Below are 21,873 nucleotides of genomic sequence, written 5' to 3'. Positions count from 1 at the left end.
CTTCTTAATTACACTGTTTATATTCAGTTTATAAGATGTGCTCATGTCATATAACAGATACAATATGCTCAAGTTTGTCATTTGAACAAATATTATATGTTGACTGGATATTTGCAAAGCTGTCTTTATTTAATTTTTTGGATTTATGTATGTTATGTGGCGGTATATTTTGTTTATTGATATTTTACTCCATAAATTACTATTTTACAAAAAATGTTTCATTCAAAACCCTAAATTTTCTAATTGTTATATTAAATATGATGCTCATGATTTATTTAAAATAAAGCATTCATACCGATATTGTTATATTAAATATTGTGTATATAAAAATAATATTTATAACAAAATGTTGTCACAAATTTAAAACTAAATTTACAAAGACTAAATTATATTTTAAAATAAAAAGAGAAATAACGAACAATCTTAAATGGTTGTGCTAAAAAAATATGAAAAAATAATGTGATATTGTAGTTATGGAAATGCTAACAAATATATAATTTTGGTTTTATATTTGAAGAGAAATCACATTTATATATATTAAGTCAAGAAATCAAACACAATTACCACTTTAGTGGAGTTGGTAAACACCTTTGGTTTGATATATAAGGTCTTACGTTTGAAACTTGTATCACACAATAATTTATTTTTCAAAATATTATAAAGATATATAGGCCATGGGTTATAATAGAAAAACGGGTCGTGGATCATAATATAATAGTAAATAGTGACATGACATTTACTTTGCATCCTATATGGAGTGCCTAGTTAAATGTCATGTGAATAAAATTGTGTTGCTTTAATAGATTAGTTAGATTCCAGAAAGGGGTATGACGACAAGTAAGGAACTGAGGTACGTCAAGCTTAACTCTAATTAAAATATATGCAACCTTATAAGTAATTTAAAAAAAGTTAAATAAAAGAGAGAAAACAACATTGATTTTGAAAGTTGAAAAGAGGTAAAAAAAATTGAAATGCGGCATTTATTAAAAAAAACGAACTAGCAAGATGCTAGAATAATCAAACAAAATCAAGGCCGGACAAGGCCATTACAATAAATCAAAATTATACCAAACAAGTTCATCAAAATATTCAAGTTTCGCTCGACTCTTGATCAAAAGAAATCGAAGTGTCTTTATCTTTTATAGGACACAAAAGAGGTAAACTTCTAATCGATAAAGATAGCTTCCAAAACAAGTCTAAGTTATGAAAGGAAAGAAAGTCATAAAGAGAACTTCTTTCTTCAAAGAAACTTGACGTTATAATTACAAATTACTTCCCATGCTAATAGTATGCCCTCTTACTTATAAAACACCTTCAAATGGATTATTCAAGATTTTCGTCAATCAACTAACTAATTCTTAAAACACTTCATTTATAAAATCATTTGTTTAGGCCGGTTTGAACATGGATCTTCACTGACACGTAAGAAATATATATCCTCCTTATATTAAAAACCTAAGAATTTAGGTATGTAAATGAACACGAACAAGAGCATGTTCATGTTCATTCATTAAACCTTAAACAAACACGAACATGAACACTTAATCTAACAAATATCTTGTGTCCGTGTTCGTTTATTTAAAAAGTGAATATGTACGTGTCGTTTATGTTCATTTGTTTAAATTTTAAACAAAGTGTTCACGGACATGTTTAACAAAGATAAACCAATATAGATGAACATATATGAACAAATGTAAATGAACACAAACAACCATAAACGAACTGAAATGAACAAATATAAAACCATTAAGTAGATTACTCTTCAAGATTATATATTAATTATTTATATTAATATGTAAACGAACATAAATAAACAGACATTATTGAACATAAATAAACGAACATTCACAAACAAAAATTAGCGAATAAAACACGTGTTCATGTATGTTCGTTTGTTAAAAAAACAAACATGAACTTTCCACATAATAATTCACGAACAATTCACCAACGATCGGTCCGTTCACATGCCTACAAGAAATTTATTAATAACACTTGTAACTAACTTTTATAAAATAATAACACTGGCTTCCTTCCAACAATAATGAAAAAAAAGAAGACTAAAGGATAAAAGTAAATATAAATAAATAAAGCGTTGGTTAAGTAACTAACTTAATTTTGAAGCAATCAATAATGGATGGAAAAGGCTCATGTTAACGGTATTAACTTCTTATTCCACCACCTCCAGCAACCCGAATCTTCTTCTTCCAAAATCAGCATATTCTTTTCCTCCAATTACTTTATGCTGCTTCCGATCAACGACTCATCAACCCACCATTATCAATAAACCAAATGTTCGTTTGATCGATCAAAATGGTCTCAAAATCCGGTCTGGTTCCAATAACCAGAGCCTTCCTTTCTTCTTATTATGATAAGCACCCTTTCCCCCCGCTTTCCGACGACGTCTCTTGCCTTACGCAACAGCTCCGCCAGTTGTCTGCTAGTCTCCAAGACGACGCTGCTCGTCCGCTCCCTGAAGGTTCGTTACTTAAATTATTGAATTATGATCAATTTCAGTAGTGTAGTTATATCATGATCAGTTAACTTAATTTCAGTAGTGTAGCTTAAAAGGTGAATATTAAGCTAGTCAAAACTGGTTTAAGGGAAAAAGGATAAGTACAGTTATGAAGTTGTTTTTATTAGGTTCGATTTGGTTAGTTTCAATGGAGGAGTTATTAAACTAATTAAAAACTGATGTTTTGGTTCGGTTTCAGATCCCAAACCAGAATCTGAAGCTGGATCGGATCGAGTCAAAACCAGTTGAAGAACCAACTCGGTTTAGAAAGCAGTTTAGATGGGAATAACTTTTGCTCTGTTTTAAGTTATGGGGCTCATAGTCAGTGTGCGCAACTCGGGTTGAGATGTTTTATCTGGAGCTCCGATTTTGAATTTAAGATTTTCCCTCAAATTTTTGTGATTTTGATTTGATATTTGATTACGAGTTAAGTTTTTCATATGTTGACATTTTATATGTTTCAGGAGAACGTTATTTGGTAAAAGTAGATTCGCAGCCACCACATAAAATCGATGAGAATATGTGGAAAAACCGAGAGCAGAATGAAGAAATTATTTTCTTGCTAGAAACCTCTCATTGGCCACAACTGGTAAGAAGCTACGTCATCTAAATTATAATTAACATTAGCTTTCATGATGTTTATAAATGTTATTTAATTGTGAGCAGCTTCAACAACAATCTACACCTGAAGACATTGAACTCGCTCGCCTTCTTAAACAACTAAGAGAAAAATGTGAGCTCATATTGAATATTGTGGTGTCCTTTCAGTCCAGGAATTCTGAAAACGTGTTCAACACAGGTTTTTCTTTTTTTTGTTTTATCGTTGAAGAGGTAGGTCCCAGCAGAGCTCAGTTGGACCCGCAAAGACTCACCTTGAAGAGGGACGTCTGCGCAAGGACCAACTGGTTCCGCAGGACCCACCATGCTCAGAGATGAAGACCTTACGGGTAGTACGCCAGCTGTTCCGGCAGGAAAAGCCTCCCAATGGTGAAGTACCCCGCCTGTTCCCGCATCTGCGGATACAAGCCATCAGGGAAGGCTACCCGCACTAATAGCAAGGCTACACGCACAAGGCACTAACTCTTAATAATTCAGTAATGTCACCTGAAGAAAGAATGAGCAAGGCGGGAATACTCCCGCCCAAATGAGCCAGTCCGTACGCTTCTGGAAGATCTTTTGTACTATACCTGCCAAGGTATGGACAAAATAGACAAGATCTGACCAAAGCAGCCCATGAACCAATCACAAGGTGACAGCTCACCGACAACAGTACGAGGAGGAGCATGCTCTAGTACAAAATGTCACTATCAGCCGCTGCCTACTCACCAACCCTTGTCGTGGCACGTACATAGCCTGCAGTTGGTGGAAAAGGAATAGTACACAGCCGGCCATGTCACTATCAGCCGCTGCCTACCCACCAACCACTAGCATGGCACGTGCGTAGCCCACAGTTGGTAGAAAATGAATATTATACAGCTGGCTGTACCTTCTTGGACACCTACCTTCGGCTATAAATACTCCAACACCTTGGAACGGTATCATCATCTTATCTTCTCTAGCTATTTCTCTTAATATACACTTATATTCAGAGCAATCTAGTCTGATTCTCACGCCGGAGGGTGGTCACAAGGAGGAACCCCCCCTTCTTAGTGACGAGCTCACGGTGTCTGTTTTGCAGGTCATCTAAAGAATAACCATCTTTGCCGGACCTAATCCTCGTGGGAAACATCTACTTAACCCCCAGATTATCCGTAATCTGCCCGGGTCGATTAGTGTTTCTTCATTGGCGCCATCCGTGCATAAAAGCTAGAACTAATTTTCTCAGTTTTTTCAAAACATCTGGAAAGATGGTTAAGGTTACTCCGGTGCCAAGGCCAGCGAGTGACCAAGAAACCCCGGTAACCACAACCCCAGCTATTGGGGGGAACACCGGTGAGTACACAAATTTTACGAACACTACCGCGGTTACCCAAGCCGGAGCAAGTGCAGTAAACAATCCTCCCCTGGGATTCATTGATACCCAGGTGGAAAGACAACAGACGAGGCTCCCCCGCCAAACACTTGATCAAGTTAAAGCGTGGGCGGAAGCACGTCAGAAGGAATTCCAAGCTGAGTTGGATGAACGCTTACGTTCACTCCAACAGGCTGACGAATTCGGAAGCACTCGACAACAGCTCAACATGAGCAATGAATACGAGTACTGGGACGATGATCGGGAGGAGTCCGACAGTGACGCAAACCCTCGTCATAGGGCGAAAGGGAAGCGCAAAGAAACAGACTTCCAACCGAGAAGGAATTTTGGAGAAACCTTCGAACCAAGGAACGCGAGGGGAAACCCACGTGACTTCTCCAAAACCTTTAGACCAACTGTTGCAAATGCGGGAACGTCCAAGTTTGCAAGGGACATTGCGGAAGCAATCGCCCCGAAGAGTGCCAAACAAATGTCCAACATAGGCATTTATGATGGTATATCCGACCCAGACGATCACTTGAACAGATTCATAGCGGGGGCAACCGTCAGCAACTAGACGGAACCCACGTGGTGTTATATGTTCCAGATGACGCTGGTTGGAGCGGTCAGGGCGTGGTTTGATCGTTTACCGGTCCACCACATCTATGATTGGGCGGACTTCCAACACAAGTTCAGCCAACACTTCAGTCAACAGAGGAAATATACTGAAGAGCAGTGGACGATCCTCAACTGCGTTAGAGAGGAGGATGAATCTTTACTAGACTTCATCACTCGCTTCAACTCGAAAAAGCTGAGTCTGGGCACCATAAGCGAAGATCTTGTTCGCGCCGCTTTCATCCAGGGCGCCGAATACCCAGAGCTTATCCGCACGTTGACGGGTAAGGACGGCATGCCATCCACATGGGATGCCATCATGACGGCGGCCAAGCGCTTTGCCGAAACGGAGAAGCAACTGGGTAGGGATCTTCCCCAGAATACACACCTCTACACGCAGAGGACTAGAGAAAACAACGTTCGGACCGCCCGGTAAAACAAAAAGAGGAAGCTAGGTATTTAGCAGTCAAGGGTAAACTTTGACACCTCATCCAGCTCTCGCCCTCTAGTAGGCGGAAGGGATAACACGCACCCATCAAGCCGAAAACCCCGGTGGACGCCACTCACCAAAAGCGTCATGGAGATATTTGCCACCGAAAAACTCCCATGGCCAAAAGCTCCAATGATCCGGAAGCGACCTAATGCGGATCAGAGCAAATCCTGTGACTTCCACGGGACAAAGGGTCACAACACTGAGGAGTGTACATCCTTGAAGGATATTGTTGAAACATTCGTCAAGGATGGAAGACTTACACACCTTGTGGCATCAATCAAGAATGGAGGGAGGAATGATAACCGATACAAAGGCAACGGACGAAAACCCGTTGACATCAGCATCCACATGGTTCATAGTAACATCAGAGGAAGAAAAAGACGAACGACAGAACCATGCGCGTGGAAGGAAGCTGAGGTGCGCTTCCCGCGAGTGCCAGGAGGACTCAGCAAAGAAGGCCCTATCGTCATCAAAAGCCAGCTGGGGCACTACATTACTTCCCGCACTCTTGCTGACAACGGCGCCTTGTCAACGGTTATGTACAGGCAGTTCTTCGACAAGCTAGACGACGAAGACAAGGAACGCCTGGAAACAGTCTACGCCTCGATGGAAGGGTTCGACGGCAGCACAAACACCCCCCTGGGTATCCTATCTTTCCCCGTCATTCTCACAGACGGGAAACACTCCCGCACAGAAGACGTGGACTTTGTCGTGATGAGGAAGCCACACCACACATACGACATTCTCTTCGGGAGAGACGGGATGGCAAGATTCAATACCGTGGTATCTTCAGTCCACGGCATGATGGGATGGCCAACAGCTGAGGGTGTAGCGATGATCACCGGTATTTCCAAGGTATGCATCGCATCTGTCTCATCTAAACCCAAACCAAAGATGGCTAAACCAACCATCACCGAACCAGAAGAATGGGCCTTCAATGGCAAATACCCTGACCAGGCTGTTACCATTGGCCCAACAATCACCGATCCTACGCGCACCTTACTCAAGCGCTTACTACAGAAAAATGCTGACATCTTCGCGTGGACACCTGTCACACCCGGTCCATAGGCGGAAACAACCGGTGTGCGACTCATGAAAGGTTTTTCGAGAGCGCGGTTAAGCAAACAACTATATGATAAAAATACATGAGGATTTCATTCATGATATAAGTTTTACAAAATAATAAAGTTTACATGTAACATATTGAGATTTCACAGTTATGTCCCGCCGAAGGGGGAATAAAACCATGAAAACTCCAAAATATAAAATCCTCATACATGAAATTTTCATAGTTAAACATAAAATCATAGTGAGACACCGTGACTTCTCCACGTGGCTAAATACCTGAAAGACACGTAAAATAATTTAATCAGTATAAACTGAGTGAGTTCACAAGTTTTGTGACTCGATAAAATGCTTTCTAATATAATTCTCATAACGTCATGAATGCAATATCCATGACTTGCAGTGTAACGTGAATACATGAGTTCGTAACCATTCCTTGACTATATATATACACCATAAAGCCCCACATAACATCCCACGAGTCCACGAGGGAATAAATAAATCGGAAAACTAAGCACCCGTCTTATAAAGTGGCGCGACCACTTACGAGTGGGTTGGTCAGACCAGTAGTACTACCCGTAGAGTTCCTCGGCTATAGTTGCCTATAGTTTATGGTTACAATATATACCGGGGACTTTATGTACCATGAGCGCGCCAAATATCTCATGTACACGCACATTGTAAATCAAGATATACACCATGATAAAACATATTTAAACACGTGTCCCTCGCCCCGAAAACAGTTTAAAACATAGTGAAAATAGTGAAAATAGGGGCTGTGAGACTCACCTTAAATCGAGGAATAATGTTCCGTTATACTTGGTGAGTTTCCTGTATTATATCGTATACGTACATTCTTCAGTACATAATACTTATACTACTATTAATACTTAGCCCGATACATACTTATGAGGTGGCGGTATATATGTATTTTTATACCTTAGCGATATGGACGTTAGACAACGTCTTATACTTGTTATATATATGCCCGTTATATTCTCTTTATATATATATCCTTCGAGCATTAGGGAATGCTCGATACAAATTATTAGTCGGTAATCATGACGTTCGTGACATGCTTTGGCCTAATAGGTTTTGGAGCTCTCATCGTTAGTCCCCAGGTAGGTAACGGGCCCATCTATGATATATTCAGTTACCAGCCTAGACAGGACGTCCCGACTACCGGCACCTCCACCCTTCCAGTTACTCGCAATGTCCATCACAAAAACCCGTATTTTATATTTATTGCACATATATAGGAATATATGTGTATGACTTGTATACTTATTTTGTTATGTATATATTATAAGTATTATTAATATCCTTTTTAAATCTTATAAGCATATATTATATATATCTTACTAGTACTCATATTTTATCATTATTATTATTATTATTACTATTATTATTACTATTATTATTTTTACTTTTATGACGAACCCGATACGGTTTTTAATACGTTAGTTATATCCTTTGTAAAGTTTAACATAACCAAAATTCCATTTTTACATTTAGATCATCTTGTTTATTTATAAATGGGTTTTACTACTGAAGATCATTTTTACCTTAACCTTCCTTAAACACCCCTTTAAATCCTTTATATCTTATACTTAACATGATTTATCCTTACTTATATGTCACACTTCAAGTTTATATTCATGATTTATCACCTCATTAAATATATGTATCTTAGGCTTAATCCATGTTTTTCTATTAAACATAATATGATTTTATTACCTTGGAAATGTCGGTTTTTCGAGACGTTCTTGAGCGTGTTTAGGCTCTTGGATGATGGTCTTGTAGTGTAGGCTCTAGAATATGTTTATTAAACATGAACACAAGTGTTAAAATCAAAGGAAACGAGTGTGTGTTGGCTGGACAGAAAAGAACCATTTTCCAGCAAGTATTTTATGAAGAACAATTAGACTTTTAGGCTTACCAAGTGCTGAAATTAAGCCGGAAATGGATATTCAAAAGATGGTTCGTGATCCTTACGAGTTTCCTTGGATTTCTAAACAAGAATCACCGAAAAATACCAAGTAGTTTGTGAGATATGAACAAAAGAAGAGAGGTGGGTACTGCTGGAAAATGCAGTTTCCCAGCAGTGACCTTCGAAGGTTCAAAGCTTCTTACCGAGTTTTCCGGGCAGAGATCCGTTCAAGGCTTTCCACTACGGTTTAAGGATTTCTTCTAGCTTTCCAACGATATATAGGGTTCAGAGGTTCAGGGCAGAATTATAGAGAAATTGGGTTGCAAAGAGGCGGTTGCTTGGTGTTGCGCTGCTGCTGTTCTTCAGCCATGAAAAGAGAGAAATTTGGAGTGTGTTTAAGGGTTTGTATGAGTTTGTGTGTGGTGTTTTTCATCAAAATAATTGGTCTTATTTATAGGCAAACCCAAGGGAACACATCCCTTGATTTGGGGGATCCAAAAGATTACAATCCCTTGATTTAAGGGTGTCAAATCTTACACCATAAAGTGAAATAGTTGGTCAAAGCATGGTTTTTATTGTTGTTTATTTGATGGAATGGGGGTAGGCGGCCATAGGGAATGGTTAGGAAGATTTTGCTTGATCTTGTAGTACTTTCAATATTGTGCCCATACCTTGGTAGGTAAAAGATAAGATCTTCCAGAAGCATAGACTGGCTCATTTTGGGCGGAAGTATTCCCTTCCCACAGGTCTTCCCGCAGGGTCTTCCCGCAGGTCTTCCCGCAGGTCTTCCCCGCAGGGTCTTCCGCAGGGTCTTCCCGCAGGTCTTCCCGCAGGTCTTCCCGCAGGGTCTTTGAGCACTTTGAGCACAGGGTCTTTGAGCACTTTGAGCACAGGGTCTTTGAAAAGGATTTTTGGTTTTTTAGGGTTTTTCGCAAGGATTCTTCCCACGGGTTTCCCAATGTCACGCAGAGTTTTTCCACTCTTCTGTTTGAACTTTGGGTATATTATAGATGATATGGAACCCGTATTTATTTTGGTTCCCGGTATGATGTATATTTAAATTTAGCCCGGAGTTATATTTGGTTAAATAGTGCTCCATATTGTAATCCTTTATGGATTGTTTAAATTATTAACTTCATATTATTTTTGACTAGTATACCTTTAATTCCTTCATAGTTTCATATCTTGGTCGTCTCACTGTATAATGTATCATTGATTTGGCCGGTTCGGCGACTATATTCCATTATTTAAACGTTTATGGCGTTTTGGTCCTAATTAGAGTATTAGAACATTACTGGGCATGGTCTTACCATTACCCCTTATATTGGATCATAGGTATATATTTAGCTTGATATGTTTGTCACCTCTGACTATTACTGGGCTGTCTTTATCATATAGTCGTTCTCATCGGCACTTTATACAATCCTATAGGCATTACGACTGTTCTCGTTCACATTTCAAGTATACTATGGTTTATACGTCATATAACTTATATAATCAACACATAATTTAAATCAAGTATATAGATTAGAGTGTGAAATAATTACCGGGTGTCACAACACCAGCTGACATGACACGGTGTACCTCGAAGTAAGGCAGAGCATAAGCTCAAGTGTGACCCAGCTTTTGCGCCAGTCATACAAAAGCGCAGAGTAATGGGGGCGGAACAAGCTAACGCGTGTAGAACCCAAGTCAAGGAACTCCTTGACGCGGGCATCGTACGCGTTAGCAGATATCAAACATGGGTTGCAAATCCCGTCATGGTACCGAAATCTAACAAACAATGGCGCATGTGCATAGATTTCAAAGATTTAAACAAAGTATGCCCCAAAGATTGTTACCCGTTACCCGAAATTGACCTCAAGGTAGATTCATTAGCACCGTTTCACCTTAAATGCTTCCTTGATGCGTATAAGGGGTACCATCAAATCCACATGGCCGTTGACGATCAGGACAAAACCGCATTTCGGACGCCCGATGGCACATTTTGTTATCAAATGATGCCATTCGGACTTAAGAATGCCGGGTCCACATACCAACGCCTGATGGACAAAGAGTTTCATGCCCAAATTGGGAGGAACTTGGAAGTTTACATGGATGACTTGGTCATCAAAAGCCCTGACCCAGAAGCGATGTTGAAAGACATCGAAGAAACTTTCAACACGCTCAGAAAGATAAACATGAAGCTCAATCCGAGCAAGTGTTCCTTTGGGATGGAAGAAGGGAAGTTCTTAGGAGTCATCGTTACTAAAGATGGCTTTAGAGCGAACCCTGAAAAGGTCGAAGCCATTATCAAAATGGAATCACCTACTACCATCAAGCAAGCTCAGACACTGAATGGACGACTAGTCGCACTCAACCGCTTTTTGGCAAACCATGCGGATAGGTCGTTTCCATTCGTGTCAACATAGAGAAACTGCTTAAAGAAAACGCACTTCCGCTGGACACCAGAAGCGGAAGCAACTTTTCAAGAAATTCGGTCACGCTTGATCGAACTCCCAGCGCTCACAGCACCAGAAGCGGGGGAGGAATTAATCCTATACATTTCCGCCACAGATAGAGCAACCGGAGGAGTCCTACTAGTAGAGCGAAAAGGCATCCAGATGCCCATCTACTATGTTAGCCGTGTCCTAACAGACGTAGAAACCCGGTACTCTACCCTGGAAAAATTAGTCTTAGCACTTGTACAGGCTTCACGCAAGCTAAGACGATATTTCCAAGGTCACCCAATCACCGTTCTCACCAACTTCAAACTTGCAAACGTTCTAGGCAAACCCGAATTGTCGGGACGCCTAGCCAAATGGGCAATAGAATTGGGAGAATACGCGATAAAGTACAAGCCGAGACTAGCCATATAAGGCCAGGTCTTGGCCGACTTTATTGCAGAAGTCCCCGCTTCGCGGGAGAAAGAGTGCCAGGAGGAGGCTCAACCCTCCCCAGCACAGGACATCGATTATGTCTGGCGACTCTACACTGATGGAGCAGCCAGCAACGAGGGTTCAGGCGCAGGGTTGAAACTAACCAACCCAGCAGGCCAAGAATACACTTACGCTATTCGACTGGATTTTCCAAGTACGAATAACGAAGCGGAGTATGAAGCATTCTTGGCCGGGCTGAGAATTGCGCGTAAGATGGGAGTGAAAAACTTGGAAGCCCACGTGGATTCCATGTTAGTAGCCAACCAAATAAACGGGACATACACAGCCGTGAACGACACAATGGCCCTGTACCTCGCACAAGCAAAAACCCTTATGCGCGATTTTAACGATTGTAAAGTCATACACGTCAAGCGTAGCGAAAACAAATCTGCGGATGCGTTAAGCAAGCTTGCATCATTAGCCTTCACCCACTTGGGAAAGGACATCCGCATTGAACTCCTTGGAGCACCATCAGTCCCGCACAAAGAAATCTGTGTCATCCAAACCGGTACAGAAACGTGGATGACACCAATAATAAATTACCTTGCGGCGGGTATACTACCAGAGTCAAAAAACAGGCAAGAAAAATACGTTGTAAAGCACTGAACTATCAACTCATCGATGACATCCTTTACAGACGTAACTTTCTTGACCCACTCCTAAGATGCGTGGACAACCAAGATGCTGGCTACCTCCTAAGGGAAGTGCACGAGGGCATCTGTGGAGTACACGCAGGTCCACGCGCTGTTGTAGCCAAGCTAAACAACGCGGGATACTTTTGGCCGGGGATGCATACGGATGCGCTGGCATACATCAGAAAGTGTAGGTCTTGCCAGCTCTACGCACCCAACACGCATCGCCCGAAGAATGAACTTGTTCCAGTCACCTCTTCATGGCCATTTCAGAAGTGGGCCATCGATGTGACATGCCCATTTCCCACAGCAGCAGGAAACGTTCAGTTTCTAGTGGTAGCCATCGACTACTTCACCAAGTGGATAGAAGCAAAACCCTTAGCCCAAACAACCGCAAAACATATCAAAAAATTTATTTGGGAATTTATTATTTGTCGTTTTGGACTTCCACAGACTTTGGTGAGCGATAACAGCACCAACTTTGCTGACAAGAAGTTACAAAAGTGGCTGGAAGAACTTCAAATCACCCACACCTTTACCTCAGTGGCACACCCGCAGGGTAACGGCGAGGTGGAAAGAGCAAATAAGAGCATCGTCGACAGCATAAAGAAAAGACTTCTGGAACACAGATCCGGCTAGGTGGACGAAGTTCCACACGTCCTTTGGGCAAACAGAACGTTGAAAAAGGCAAGTACGGGAGAAACCCCGTTCAGCCTCACTTATGGCACTGAAGCCATGGTCCCGGTCGAAATTGGTCTACCCTCACCAAGGGTCTTGGTTCAGCTAGAAGACAATGATGCGGAAAGACGGTTAGACCTTATGCTGACCGAAGAACGCAGAGACTTAGCCGCAGCGCGTGAAGAGAACTACAAGCGACAAATGCAAAAGTACTACAACACGCGGGTAAAACTCTGCAACTTCAATGTAGGTGACTACATATTGCGTAACAACGAGGCTTCGAACCAAGAGCGCCCAGGAAAGCTGGCCCCGGTCTGGGAAGGACCATACATTATCAAATAAGTTTTGGGAAATGGCGCATACCGGCTCGAAAGGCTCGATGGCACTCCCATCCCAAGAACATGGAATGGAGCTCAATTACGCAAATGTTACATGTAGATCAATTCCAAACTTGTAAAGAAAAGGCCTAGAGCCACTTCTAATGGAAATGATTCTCCTTTATCACATTGTGTTGATAGCCTTACCTTTATACTTATGAACTTCCCACACTGATATGCCGGTATTCACCGCATAAATAAGTATGGGAAGAAGTAAGTCGTTGCGTGTGGAAAGTGGCAAAACCCGCATAAACACAAAAAACGGAAAAAATTTCTACGGAAAAGATGAGGAAAACCTTCACGCAGGTCAGTTATAGGTGAAGTTTGGTCATCCCACTAAATGAAAGTGACGGTCCTACCCGCACAATCATGATAGAGGAAACTGAACATTAACCTATTGACAACCGCGCGTCGAAAGGTTAACTTATTCAAAACACTTAGAAAATTTCTAAAGAAAGGATGAGGAAAACCTCCACGCAGGTCAGATGTAGGTAAAGTTTAGCCATCCTACTAAGTGAAAGTGACGGTCTTACACTCACAATCACGAAAGAGGAAGCAAAACTTTAACCTATTATCTGCCACGTTGAAAGGTTAACTTATCCAAAGTACTTAAGAAATTGCTAAGTTAAACTAGAATATGCATGAGCAAAACATATAAGGTTTACAAGGCAAGGCATTAACAAAAGATTTATATTCCATAAAAATTCAAGTATTACAAGAATGGCCGGGCACATACCCGCATACAAGAATATAAATCTATACAAAAATAAAAATCTACTCCAACGGTGGAGAGGGATTTAAAGGCTCAAGCTTCAGGACCACTCCCACTTGAACCCGCACCATCAGTAGAGTGTGGCGGTTCAAGGAAAGCCTTGAGAATAGCTAGCCCATCATCAGCAGCAGTAATCTCGTTCACCTTCTCCACCACCGGATGCGGGAAAACAGCATATTGGTTCACTGCTTGGTCATAAGCAGCTTCAGTATCCACGTCATATAGAGGGAAGTTAGAAGGCGGGATGCCCTTCTCAACAAACCCTAGACCAAGCAGGAAGCCAGCCTTTTCCCCATCCTCATAAGAAGCGTTGAGGGATGCGCTCATGGCATCGTCATAAGATGTGTTCGTAAGAACCCGATGCACAACCTACAAAACAGAAGTATATCAAAAACTCTTCTAAATGTAAGGAAAAGCGTAAAGAAATTATGAAGCTACGCATACCTGCGACAACGCTTCTCGAAGAAGCCATTCCTTGGTGACCAGAGCCTCCTGGAGGGCAGCTTGAGCTTCATCACGGGCGTGTTCGGCTTTGTTTTTAGTAAGGTTGGCAAGCAACACATCTTTAGCTACAGCCTCTTCGACGCCCTTCAGCTTACGCTCAGTGTGGTCAAGCATGCCCCTCTGGTCCAAGATCTCTTAGAGCTTAGTGGCGTCTTCCATGGCCAAGGCATCATGAGCCTGCTGGAGCCTCTCTAGTTTGGCTTTAAGCTTCTCATTCTCGGTGCGTAGAGGCTCAGCAACGGCTTCAGCCTTGGTGGCCCTCTCAGTTGCGTTCCGTGCAGTTTTCTTAGCCAACCGAAGCTATTCGTTAACAGCTTGGGTAGCCTTGGAACGGGCCTCGAGCCGGGCCTGAACTTCAACCTCGAGGGCCTTGAAAGCATTCTCCTTTTCCGCAGCAACGGCGGCAAGCCTTTTATTCTCCTCCCGGATAGCCCGCGCCTGAGCCACTTCCAGGCTACGCGCCGTCTTTAACTTGTCGTTTTCACGACAAAGCAACTCGACGCGCGGCTGCATCCGGGCAAGGAGAATTCGAAGCTCATTAGTCAGCCTACCCTCCTGGTAGCTTGACATGGCTTCCCCCAGCGCACCACTTGGGGCGGCGTGGCGTGCCCACTCGACACAATCCGCAGCAGTCCGGAGGGTCGTTCCCAGCGGATACTCCACCGAGGAGCGTACACCTCGTTGGAATCACGAACTGCAATAAAACAAAAAACAGTTAGAAAAAAAAATGATAAAACGGATATAAGGCCAAGATAACCCCACGCACCTATAGGGTCGACAACAGGCCGATAGCCACCAAACCCATCACCTGAACCTAAGGGATATCCATCCAAAAGGTCAATGAGACGGGAAGGAGGCAAAGATTGGCTAGACGCCCCTACCCTGAACATACCTGAAGGACCGGCCGTAGTCGCCGGCGCCGGAGGCATGGTGGAGGCCGCCGCGGTAGAAACCAACGGAGGTGAACTCACAGGAGGTGAACTCACAACCGTGGCCGTCGCTGCGGAAGAACCCGCAGGAGAAACCACCGCCGGCTCAGTGAAGGATTCCGTGAAGATGGCACTGACAGCCGGCGGGGACGATGTTACAGTTGGAATAGTTGCCTCAACGGGATGAGCAACTGAACCAATACTGCAAACAGGCGTAGCCGCCTGGGTCATCGCCTCGGGTAGGTTGACCAAACCTACCGTCATGGGTCCAGAGCTGCTCCTTCCCGCTCCACTCTGGAATGCGGTTGCATCCACGCCTGCATGAAGACAACATATTTAAATATAATGGCGGAAAGATATGCAGTTAAAGTAAATGAAGTTTATACTTACGAGTCTTCTTGAGCTTGAAGGTTCGGACAGGCGGGGACGAACCCGATGGAGCCGGCCTCTTCATGCCGGTTACCGTCGTCGTCCTGGGCTGCTCGGAGGTGACAGCTGTTTCAACCTCCGGAACAGTGGTCTCACCACCACTAGGGTTCCCCGCCGCCTCCTCGCTTTCGGTCTCCGAATCAGACCGGTTCCCCTGATTGGCAGTGGAGGCAACCTTCGCCTTGCCCTTCCTGCCAGCAGCCTTCTTCTTCCTCGCGAAGAAAGGACCATCTGCGGATTCCTCATCAGAAGATGACAAAATTAGAGGAATTCCAGCAGAGGTTTGAGCATTGAGAGGGCGAGGGTTAAATAATCCCTTACCTGGCCGCGTGGCGCTCAGAATCTCGTGGCCCGGCGGGTAGACCTCCACAAACCGATCTGCTGTTTGCTCAAGGATGGGCAACTCGTTCTCGTCAAGAGCACGAGTACCCAACCGAGCGGGACCACCGCTCTCCCGCGGCTGCAGAAGAGACTGCAAGTTGTTTCCCTCTGAAAATAAAAAGAGAAATGGTTAGAACAAAAACCCTAAATTAGCAGATAATATGAAGCATACCGTAAGGGATAGAGTTCAAACCGTATTCGAGGACGATGGGAATCTGTGGCGCCTCTGCCCCAGCATCTTTCCACACCCGGCTCATACCGAGCATCACCATCCCAGACTCCGCAAAGCGGTAAACCGGAGTCTGGATCCGGGAGATCTTGGTAAACCATTCAGCCTCCTGGTAGTTGGAGGCGTGAAGGTTGGGGAGTGCTCTCCCGTTCTTGAATGTCATCGCAATAGGGACGACACGGGCAGAGATATAGAAAAACTCCCGCTTCCAAGACCGAAGACTGCGCTCGGTAGCACAGATCTTCAAACCCTTGATCCGAGTGACCAAGGTGTACCAGCCTTGAATGCACCTCCAGGAGTAGAAGGTCATCAGGCGGTCGATTTGGGGCTCCACACCCAGAATGAGGCACACCCATTCAAAATGGCGGATCTTGGCGATCGCCATTGGGTGTACCTCCGTCAGGTGCACACCGTGTCTCTCCAAAACACGATATACAAACTTCGTCAATGGGAACCTGAGATTCCCATAGACGAAGAATGCAGCATATACCCCTATCTTGCCTTTGGGGGCATCGTACACCGTCTGATGAGGCTCAGGAAACTCAGGCTCGAAAGGCTCGAGCATGAACTTCCTGACGATGTACTGATAAAGGTCGACGGAGAGAGCACATTGGCACTCGCCAGCAGTACTCTTGTCATCCTTGTCAGACGCAGACATCGGATTCTCGATGTACACGTCAGACTCCTCGGCAATAGCCTCAGGATCATGAATGGAAGACATGTTTTGGATGTAAAGAAGAACGATTTCAGGAGAATGCTCGACGGAAAGGTTAGAGTATTCGCCGGAAATCGTTTAGAAGAAGAAGAGAGAAGTGAAAGTGTGGATTAAGATGCACCCTCTCCCCCTTTATATACTCATCGCAATGAATGCGATGAAATTAATGCGGGGGAGAGAGAAAAGCGCAGGTGCAATGAAACTATGACACGTGGAAAGAGCAAGCTGGCAACAGCTGTTGACAGGACGCGCGCCGCAAAGTTCGCACCCACGCGCCCGAAAAATCGCTCCCACGCGCCTGAAAAAGCGTCTGGAATGACCATATACTGTCACGTCGCCATAACTTCCTGCACGTCCTGAAACTGTCAGAAGAAACCGTCGGACGACACTAACGTCCTTCAATAGTTTGGACTGTTCCTATCCTTTCACCAACTCTTCGAATTTCAAAAAAATTCAAAAAGATTCAAAGATTCAAAAATAAGAGGGAATATACCCCCTTACCTTGGTACCCAAGAAACCGTAAGACAAGTGCGGGTACAGTGTTAAGGCGAAACCCTTAACATACCTAGCACCTGCAGGGAATTGAAGCCAAGAATACCTTGCAAGTAAAGAAACTATAAGACGAGTGCGGGTACAGTGTCAAGGCGAAACCCTTCACATACTTAGCACTTGCAGGGAATTGAAACCAAGAAGGATCTTCTGGGCCATGCTTGCGGAAAGGGAAATAACATCCCCGCATAGCGGGAACGTTGAGGACTAGATTGTCTGAAGCTCCAAGATGGAATTGGTTGTTTAACATAATTGATCACTGTCTAAAACTACCAAAATCTCGTGGAGAATCTACAAGTGAAACTCAACGCTCCTGACTTGCGAGGAGGTTACACACCTACCCGCATCATACCCAAAGATCAAGCAGAAAAGTCGGGAATTTCTGCACGTGACATTAGGAAAACCGCGGGAAGAATCCCCACGGAAAACCTTAAAACTAAAAACCCTTTTCAAAACCCCTTGCTTAAGTCCAAAAGTTCACCTCACTTATTAACAATTCATGAGAAGAACATTGGACTGGGGGGACTTGAAGATGTAGGTCCCAGCAGAGCCCAGTTGGACCCGCAAAGACTCACCTTGAAGAGGGACGTCTGCGCAAGGACCAACTGGTTCCGCAGGACCCACCATGCTCAGAGATGAAGACCTTACGCGTAGTACGCCAGCTGTTCCCGCAGGAAAAGCCTCCCAATGGTGAAGTACCCCGCCTGTTCCCGCAGCTGCGGATACAAGCCATCAGGGGAGGCTACCCGCACTAATAGCAAGGCTACACGCACAAGACACTAACTCTTAATAATTCAGTAATGTCACCTGAAGAAGGAATGAGCAAGGCGGGAATACTCCCGACTAAATGAGCCAGTCCGTACGCTTCTGGAAGATCTTTTGTACTATACCTTGCCAAGGTATGGACAAAATAGACAAGATCTGACCAAAGCAGCTCATGAACCAATCACAGGGTGACAGCTCACCGACAACAGTACGAGGAGGAGCATGCTCTAGTACGAAATGTCACTATCAGCCGCTGCCTACTCACCAACCCTTGTCGTGGCACGTACATAGCCTGCAGTTGGTGGAAAAGGAATAGTACACAGCCGGCCATGTCACTATCAGCCGCTGCCTACCCACCAACCACTAGCATGGCACGTGCGTAACCCACAGTTGGTAGAAAAGGAATATTATACAGCTGGCTGTACCTTCTTGGACACCTACCTTCGGCTATAAATACTCCAACACCTTGGAACGGTATCATCATCTTATCTTCTCTAGCTATTTCTCTTAATATACACTTATATTCAGAACAATCTAGTCTGATTCTCACGCCGGAGGGTGGTCACAAGGAGGAACCCCCCCCCCTTCTCAGTGACGAGCTCACGGTGTCTGTTTTGCAGGTCATCTGAAGAATAACCATCTTTGCCGGACCTAACCCTCGTGGGAAACATCTACTTAACCCCCAGATTATCCGTAATCTGCCCGGGGTCGATTAGTGTTTCTTCAATCGTTAATAAGAGGAAATGCTTCTTGATGGTTTTTGTTATTAATTTATTATAAAAAACCGATGATAATTGTGGATGCATATGCAGTTATGACATATATGCCACAAGACTTTAGAGGTGCGTTGATTAGAAAACAAAGAGAGCGGTCGGGGAGGAGTAAGAACGCTCAGGTGGATGCTTTAATAAAATCTGGTGGATGTATACGCGATCGTTATGCCCTGTTATGGCAACAACAAATGGAACGGTAAGACACTTGGGTCTATTTTATGATCCTGTAACTCCAAACGGATCAAAATTTATGCCTGTCTATTCTTGTATGTGTTCCTTACCAATTGGCCATATTCTGCCCTATTAAGTAACTATAAAAAGGTGTTTTTTTCTCTATTTAAATGTATAACGTGCGTGCCCAGGAGGCGACAGTTAGCTCAGTTGGGTTCGGCTGGAGGTGTCTATAAGACGGTTGTAAAATACTTGGTAGGTGTCCCGCAGGTTCTACTGGATTTTGTTCGCCAAATAAATGATGTTGAAGGGTATTTTTCTTTCTCTCCAAAATATGCATAAACAGATTCAATTTGGATGAGTTGGTATTCTTATTTTAAAGCTGAAATACTTTATATATATTTAGGCCGATGGAGGAACAAAGGCATCGCTACGGACCCCCTATGTATGCTCTTACAAAATTGGTGCTTAATATTCACCTTTTTCTCTCTTTGTCATGGTGGCGCTTTGAAGATGTTAAATTGTGAGTAAAAAGTTTGTATATTTCAGTGTTTGTCTAACAACCAATATTTAGAAGCCATACAAGTGATCTAACTTTATTTCTGTTTTGCGGCTGGTTTCGGTGACTTCAACTAAGCAGGCAGAAGCATCAATTATCTATCTTAGAAGAAGCGGTTAATGTCTACATATCTGAATTGGAAAGGTTCCTCAAATTCACTGGGTACTGATTCCAATTCCCACAACTAATGGTTATATTTTTTGGCAATATAACGTTTGTTAAAATTTAATATTACTCATATATATGAAATTTGTGTCATCTGAATGACATCTAGCATATTGGCAGATGATGAAACTGTTTAATATTTGATTGATAGGGAAGTGTTTGCAAATTCTCCTTTCTTTGTGACAGCAGAGGAAGCCGGTACAATAGAAGCAAAGTAAGTACATGACTTTACCATAATTTGTTAGAATAATGCTACGGCATTGTGTTAATTATCATTTTTGCAGTAAAAACGATGACTATAGAGAAGCAAGTATTCCAGCTGGGACTACTTATGAGGTATATATGCTAAACACACGAATGTGTTCACCTAAACGGGTCAGGGTCGGGCCATTGTGGCTCATGTAAAATTTTCATGTTAATGTCAGCTTCGACCTGCCAACCCGCTATGTTTCTTTTCTAAACTCTTAAGTTTTGCTATAATAATGTTTAAACTTTGTTTTGTGTTTAATGTCTAGATTTCCCTGGAGGTCGACTCGGTAAACTCATACATTGCTTGGGATTTTTCCGTAACACAAGGAAAAATTAGCATGGTACAAATATATTTTTCATAGATTTTATATTGAAAATGATTTTTTCTGTTCTTTAAATATAAATCCAAACTGTTAATTTCAGAAATATTTCAAATTTTCATATATATTTCAAACATTTACCTGCCTTTATGAGTGGGATTTTAATGAATAAATTTGTTTGTTTGCTTGTTTATTATGGATATCCATTGCCCAATACATTTATCTTGTTTTCACAGGACATAGGATTCAGCATAGAATATACAAATTCTTCGGGACGAAAAATAGTAAGTTCCCTTATGACTGTATCAAAACTTAAATAGTTAAATTGTATTTTCTTTTTCAGCTTTTGATTTGGTTTTTATGTATACATGTTACATAGCAAATCTTGCCTTACCGGAGGTATGATTCGGACCAAGTAAGTAATATATATGCTGTAAATCAGTATATATCAGTTTATTTTTTGAAAACATTAAGAAGGATTTCAGACCCTCAAAGGTTGAATTAATTTGCAGGGCAACTTCTGCACAATCTCTGCTGGCAACTACAAACTCATTTGGGATAATTCATTTTCGACATTCTTCAGAAAGGTTCGCACACATTTTTAAAGATTTTAGTGGTTTGAGCGCACAAATGCTTCATGATTTATATGAAAATAGTAATCGCTCAAATGGTTAATGAAATAATTGCTCAAAAAGTTTTCTTAGCATCATTGGTATATTCAAATCCAATTTCTACTAGTTTTTGCCTTTAACCTTTTACGTGTTTTAACCTAGCCTCGTATATTAGTAGGGTATTGGTGGGACTGTGAGTTCTTTGTGATAAAATTTCATGTTTGTTAAAATAAAGTCGCCATACGATTTAAGCACTAAACATGAGGTTTGGTGCCCCTTTATTTAACACTAATCGAATCTAACAACTGCAACAGGCCCTCCGGTACAAGGTGGACTGTATACCACCAGTTGTGGAACCCGAAGCAGAAGAAAGAGGAACAACGTGATATATCATTGCCAGAAAATCTACCGCTAGAGTTTATTATAAGAACCATTGTGATACGGATCCAATCCTACCAGAAGAAGACCCGCCAGGCTTGCAACTAACAGGCGTCCAAAGTGGCTAGGACCGGCCCAAACTTGCGATTCACTCCAACCAAATAAAGAGAGTTTATTTCCTTCAGTATCTTTTATATTTTTGT

General features: G+C 42.6%; 1 protein-coding gene across 1 annotated transcript; it reads left to right on the top strand.

Moving 5' to 3' along the window:
• The first annotated feature begins 2,182 nt into the window (after positions 1-2,182).
• On the top strand, positions 2,183-21,728 carry LOC143581799 (uncharacterized). The gene is made up of 14 exons (XM_077064495.1): positions 2,183-2,476; positions 2,977-3,101; positions 3,179-3,311; positions 19,257-19,413; positions 19,580-19,699; positions 19,795-19,911; positions 20,029-20,109; positions 20,264-20,326; positions 20,397-20,448; positions 20,628-20,702; positions 20,918-20,965; positions 21,061-21,096; positions 21,194-21,268; positions 21,607-21,728. Exons 1-14 carry the CDS (start codon positions 2,311-2,313, stop codon positions 21,676-21,678), a joined length of 1,320 nt encoding a protein of 439 aa, XP_076920610.1. The 5' UTR covers positions 2,183-2,310; the 3' UTR covers positions 21,679-21,728.
• Positions 21,729-21,873: the final 145 nt, after the last annotated feature.

Source organism: Bidens hawaiensis, unplaced genomic scaffold (genome assembly GCF_021521415.1).
Source record: "Bidens hawaiensis isolate Kalapana, Puna unplaced genomic scaffold, B.hawaiensis_p1.1 tig00031185_1, whole genome shotgun sequence".
Classification (NCBI taxonomy): Eukaryota; Viridiplantae; Streptophyta; class Magnoliopsida; order Asterales; family Asteraceae; genus Bidens; species Bidens hawaiensis.
The sequence above is the reverse complement of the archived record's forward strand: the minus strand, read 5'-3'. Positions and strand labels throughout refer to the sequence as shown.